The sequence below is a fragment of the Tetrahymena thermophila genome (genome assembly GCF_000189635.1).
Source record: "Tetrahymena thermophila SB210 genomic scaffold scf_8254706, whole genome shotgun sequence".
NCBI classification, from domain to species: domain Eukaryota; phylum Ciliophora; class Oligohymenophorea; order Hymenostomatida; family Tetrahymenidae; genus Tetrahymena; species Tetrahymena thermophila.
Genome location: NW_002476471.1, coordinates 4740 through 10485, shown reverse-complemented (window position 1 = coordinate 10485; position 5746 = coordinate 4740). Strand labels below are relative to the sequence as shown.

The window sequence follows — 5746 nt, the reverse complement described above, 5'->3', positions numbered from 1 at the left end:
ATTTCCTATAAAATTTGGTAGGAAAAATGGGGTTGAGTCAGGTCTCTGACCATCTAATATATGGTTTTATTTAAATCATGGCCTCTAATTAATCATGATAAATAAAAAAAGGATAGAAATATGATTGATGGATAATATTTAAGATTAAAATATAACTGGCATATAATAGTTTGGCATTTATATAATTTAATAACATGTAATATAACATTAAAAATATCAAATTATTTGATCGTTTTGGAGAAACTAGAAGTTTTGCTTAAGAAGATTTAATTTATTTAAGTAAATTTAGTTTTTTTATTTTTTATAAATAATTTATTTACTTACAAAAATATGAATCATATTAAAAAAATATAAAATCAATAATAAAATCTATCAATCTATTTATATTTTAGGTTAAAAACACTTTAGCAAAATATTATATCATAAAATATTTTGATTCGAAGATTTTATATTTATTCATCCTTTTTTCACCCACCAGTTTTTTATCATTAGAAATCAAAGACAGACAACTAATCTTTTTGATTTACGACACTTGCTTATTGCTTTGAATTTATTCTTTGAGCTAAAAATTTTTAAATAAATTTGTGTAAATTTTAAATAAATATCAAAATAGAATAAAATTTTTAAATTAAAAATTATTCTTTAAATTAATAAAGATAATAATATTAGTGGAATAAAAAAGATAAAAAATTAAAATAAATAAAGCTATCCAATAAATTCAATGAGCTTTATGGTTTTTAATTAGTTTTTATAATTAAAAATATCACAATCCAAAACAAATAAACTGTTTTTACTCAAGTTAAAGTGTCAAATTTGAGAGATTAATACAATTTGCTAAAGCAGAACCTAAGCATGATGCACCTCTATCACCAATTTAATTTCGACTTTTTAAATATTGAAGAAAAAATATATCATTAAATAGTTAATTAGAAGGAAAAAATGAAGAAAAAATATGAAATAATAATATTAATTAATAATAAAAGCAATACTTGAAAATAAAATGATGAGCTAAATTAACAAACAAAATACAAAAAAAAGCAAGCACAATAAAAAGAAAAAGAAAAAATAGCTTTATTGTTTTAAATTAGTTTTTATATTTAAAAATATAGCAATCCAAAACAAATAAACTGTTTTTACCAAAGCTCAAGTGTCAAATTTGAGAGATTAATGCAATTTGCTAAAGCAGAACCTAAGCCTGATGCACCCTTTGCACCAATTTAATTAAAACTTTTTAAATATTGAAGAAAAAATATACCATTAAATAGTTAATTAGAAGAAAAAAATGAAGAAAAAGTATGAAATAATAAGATTAATTAATTAGTAATAAAGTCAAAAGTTGAAAATAAAATTATGAGCTAAATTAACAAAGAAAGTACAAAAAAAAAGCAAGCACAATAAAAAGAAAAAGAAAAGGAAAAAATAGCTTTATTGTTTTTAATTAATTTTTATAATTAAAAATATCGCAATCCAAAACAAATAAACTGTTTTTACCCAAGCTCAAGTGTCAAATTTGAGAGATTAATGCAATTTGCTAAAGCAGAACCTAAGCCTGATGCACCTTCATCACCAATTTTATTCCAACTTTTTAAATATTGAAGAAAAAATATATCATGAAATGGTTAATTAGAAGGAAAAAAGAAGAAAAAATATGAAATAATAAGATTAATTAATTAATAATAAAAGCAAAACTTGAAAATAAAATGATGAGCTAAATTAACAAACAAATTACAAAAAAAAAGCAAGCACAATAAAAAGAAAAAGAAAAAATAGCTTTATTGTTTTAAATTAGTTTTTATATTTAAAAATATAGCAATCCAAAACAAATAAACTGTTTTTACTAAAGGTTAAGTGTCAAATTTGAGAGATTAATGCAATTTGCTAAAGCAGAACCTAAGCCTGATGCACCCATCGCACCAATTTAATTTTCACTTTTTAAATATTGAAGAAAAAATATACCATTAAATAGTTAATTAGAAGAAAAAAATGAAGAAAAAGTATGAAATAATAAGATTAATTAATTAATAATAAAGTCAAAAGTTGAAAATAAAATTATGAGTTAAATTAACAAAGAAAGTACAAAAAAAAAGCAAGCACAATAAAAAGAAAAAGAAAAGGAAAAAATAGCTTTATTGTTTTTAATTAATTTTTATAATTAAAAATATCGCAATCCAAAACAAATAAACTGTTTTTACTAAAGGTTAAGTGTCAAATTTGAGAGATTAATGCAATTTGCTAAAGCTGAACCTAAGCCTGATGCACCTTCATCACCAATTTTATTCCAACTTTTTAAATATTGAAGAAAAAATATATCATGAAATGGTTAATTAGAAGGAAAAAATGAAGAAAAAATATGAAATAATAAGATTAATTAATTAATAATAAAAGCAAAACTTGAAAATAAAATGATGAGCTAAATTAACAAACAAATTACAAAAAAAAAGCAAGCACAATAAAAAGAAAAAGAAAAAATAGCTTTATTGTTTTTAATTAATTTTTATAATTAAAAATATCGCAATCCAAAACAAATAAACTGTTTTTACCGAAGGTTAAGTGTCAAATTTGAGAGATTAATGCAATTTGCTAAAGCTGAATTTATGCCTGATGCACCCTTTGCACCAATTTAATTAAAACTTTTTAAATATTGAAGAAAAAATATATCATTAAATATAGCAAGTTTCCTTCAAAATTTACAAAAAGTGAGTTTTATATACAATTTTATACATTTTATAAAATTAAAATTTTAAATATTTTTTATGAAATTTTTCCATCCTAGGTTTTCAAAATTTATTTTTTTCAAAAAAAAAGTTATGCTATGCTTTCTAAAAATTAGCTTTATTTATAATGTTATTAAGATATAAATTAAATAGATATTTCACTCTCGTTAATTAGGAGGAAAAAATGAAGAAAAAATATGAAATAATAAGATTAATTAAAAATTAATAAAACTAACAAAAAATGAAAAAATTAGAAATCATAATAAAAAGAATAGGGAAAATCAATCAAATAAATTAAAAGGACTATAATTTTTTAAATTAACTTTTATAATTGAAAATATTGCAATGTTAAACAAATAAATAGCTTTTATTATTAAGTGTAAGTTTTAATAGCAAAAAATGAAGAAAAAATATCAAATAAATAATAAAAAATAGAATAATAAATAAATAATTAAAAATTGAAATTAAAATTAAGCTAAAACGGCTAAAAAATTTTTATTAAGTGTAAGTTTTAAAAGCAAAAATGAAGAAAAAATATCAAATAATAAAAAATAGAATAATAAATAAATAATTAAAAATTGAAATGAAAATTAAGCTAAAACGGCTAAAAATTTTAGATTTAACAAAAATCAATAAATAATCATAATAATTTCTTTTATAAAAATTATTATATTTAAAAAAATTGAAAATTAAATATACAAAAAATATTAAAAATAAAAAAATTAATATCTTTTAATTAAATATACCTCAGATCAATATGGAGAACCTAATGAGATAAAAGTGAAGAGCTTAAAAACTTTTTTTATTAATTTATATAAATTTAAAGGATATTAACAAAAAAATTAATAATTACTTCTTCTAATTTATTATATTCTTTAATCTATTATATCATTTTTTTTTATTATCAAAAATATATTTTGCAATTTATGAAATTTGATTAATTAATTAATTAATTATTAATGGATAAAAAGAACAAATAAATATAATAATTAATTAATTATCAAATATTAATTTATAAATTTGGTTTTATGAAGAGATATCACAGAAAAATAAATTCTATTTTCACTATTTAAACTTAATATTTGTATTTAAAACATATACTTAAAAATATATATAGTAGGAATTATAGATGGCCAGTTATTTATTTAGTCATATTTGAAAAAAATCTAGTAGTTAATTAATGTTCTTAAATAAAAATAATGTTGTTAGTAGATTTTTCTGTTTTAGCTCTGTAATTTTATGAATATTTATAATATCTCTAATTTTAGCAAGATGTCATACAAAAATTTGATGGTTTGCATGCCACTTATAATGAAATATATTTTTTATTTATTTATTAAAAAATCTGATTTATAAATATTTTTTTTAAATATTTAATTTATAATAATTTCAAAAATAAATAATTTTTTTACAAAATACTTGAAAATATTTCAAAAAGTTATTTTATTCTAGTGAATTCGCATTCTCATTATCCTTTTTATGCAATAACTAGCTAGCTAGCTCCTATTATATTTTTAAGTAAACATTTTAAAAACAAATATTAAAATTTAATAAAGAATGTTAAGCAAACTTTTTTGTGATTTCTCTTACTAACTAAAAGCAAATTTATAAATTGATATAATTTATTTGTTCTTTTTATCCACTAAATATAAACTAATTAAATTTCAATAATTTGCTATTCAATATTTTTGAAAATAAAAAATAAATGATATAAAAGATTAAAGAATACAACAATTTAAAAGAAGTAGTTATTTATTTTTTATAAATATACTTTAAATTTATTTTTACTAATATTAAAAGTTTTTAAACTCTTCACTTTAATCTCACTAGATTCTCGAAATTTATCTGTGGTATATTTAATTTATAAATATTATTTTTATTATTATAATTAGCATTTTCAATATATTTAATTTTGATTTTATTTAAAATATCATTTTTCTATTGGAAATTATCACCTAAATTCATTTATTTTATATATAAAAATTATTTTAATTTTATTTTCTATTTAAATTTTTTAATTAATTATCCATTTTATATTTATTGATATTTTCATTCATTTTTTTCCTATTAATACTTTTGCTTAATAAAAATAATTATTTATTTTGGATTGTGATATTTTTCATTAATAATTTGAATTTAAAACAATTTAACTCTTTTAATTAATTTATTAATTTATTAGCTTTTAATATGATTTATTTTTCTTTTTCTTTTATTTTTATTTGTGTTTTTTTCCTTCTATCTTTCTTAATTTACTTCATTTTTTATTTTTAAAATTTGCTTTTATTAATTCATATTTTATTATTTCATATTTTTCTTCATTTTTTCCTTCTAAATAACTAATTAATTTATCAAATAATATTTTTTGTTCAATATTTAAAAAGTTGCTAAGAAATTGATGATTAAGGTGTATCGAGTTTAGCTTCTGCTTTAGGAAATTGCACTAATCTCTATAGTTTGGAACTTTTTCTTAGGTAAAAACAATTTATTTGTTTTTGTTTGTGATATTTTTCAATATAAAAATGAATTTAAAACAATATAACTCTTATTTATTAGCTTTTTATTTGATTATACTTGTGTTAGCTTTTTTTCTATCATTCTTAATTTAACTCATTTTGTATTTCCAATATTTGCTTTTATTAATTTATTTCTTATTATTTCATCTTTTTTCTTCTAAATAGCTTATTAATAAAATTTTTTTTCTTCCATATTTAAAAAGTAAGAGTTTCATTCATGATTAAAGTGCATCAAGTTTAGGTTATGCTTTAAGAAATTGCACTAATCTTTCTGATTTGGTACTTTTTCTTGGGTAAAAACAGCTTATTTCTTTGGATTTTGATATTTTTCATTATAAAAATAAATGGTCAAAGCATGCTAGGTATCTACCTGGAACCAAACATAATATATATCCACCGTGTTATCAAACATGGAATATTACCACCTCTAAAAATTGGTGGATATCTAACATGTTTAGGTTAGGTGGATATCTAACATGTTTTGGTCCCCAGTGGACATTTATCATGTTTGATAACACG

The 5746-nt window shown here is 18.7% G+C and overlaps 2 protein-coding genes across 2 annotated transcripts in view; both read right to left on the bottom strand. All coding sequences in view use genetic code 6, as the record gives it.

Annotated features, from left to right (window-relative positions):
- Positions 1-763: 763 nt before the first annotated feature.
- TTHERM_01583450 (hypothetical protein) lies at positions 764-1909 on the bottom strand (the record flags this gene model as incomplete). Its single annotated transcript, XM_001012512.4, has 4 exons — positions 764-884; positions 1138-1227; positions 1492-1581; positions 1839-1909. 4 exons carry the CDS (start codon positions 1907-1909, stop codon positions 764-766), a joined length of 372 nt encoding a protein of 123 aa, XP_001012512.4.
- Positions 1910-5442: 3533 nt separating this feature from the next.
- The window catches only part of TTHERM_001583442 (hypothetical protein), a gene marked incomplete at both ends in the record, with an annotated part of 424 nt that continues 120 nt past the window's right edge, over positions 5443-5746 (bottom strand). Inside the window, 2 exons of the mRNA XM_012796703.1 lie at positions 5443-5537; positions 5650-5746. The exon at positions 5650-5746 is cut by the window's right edge and continues 120 nt beyond it. Coding sequence (XP_012652157.1) covers positions 5443-5537; positions 5650-5746 — 192 coding nt within the window. The remainder of the gene's footprint in view (positions 5538-5649) is intronic.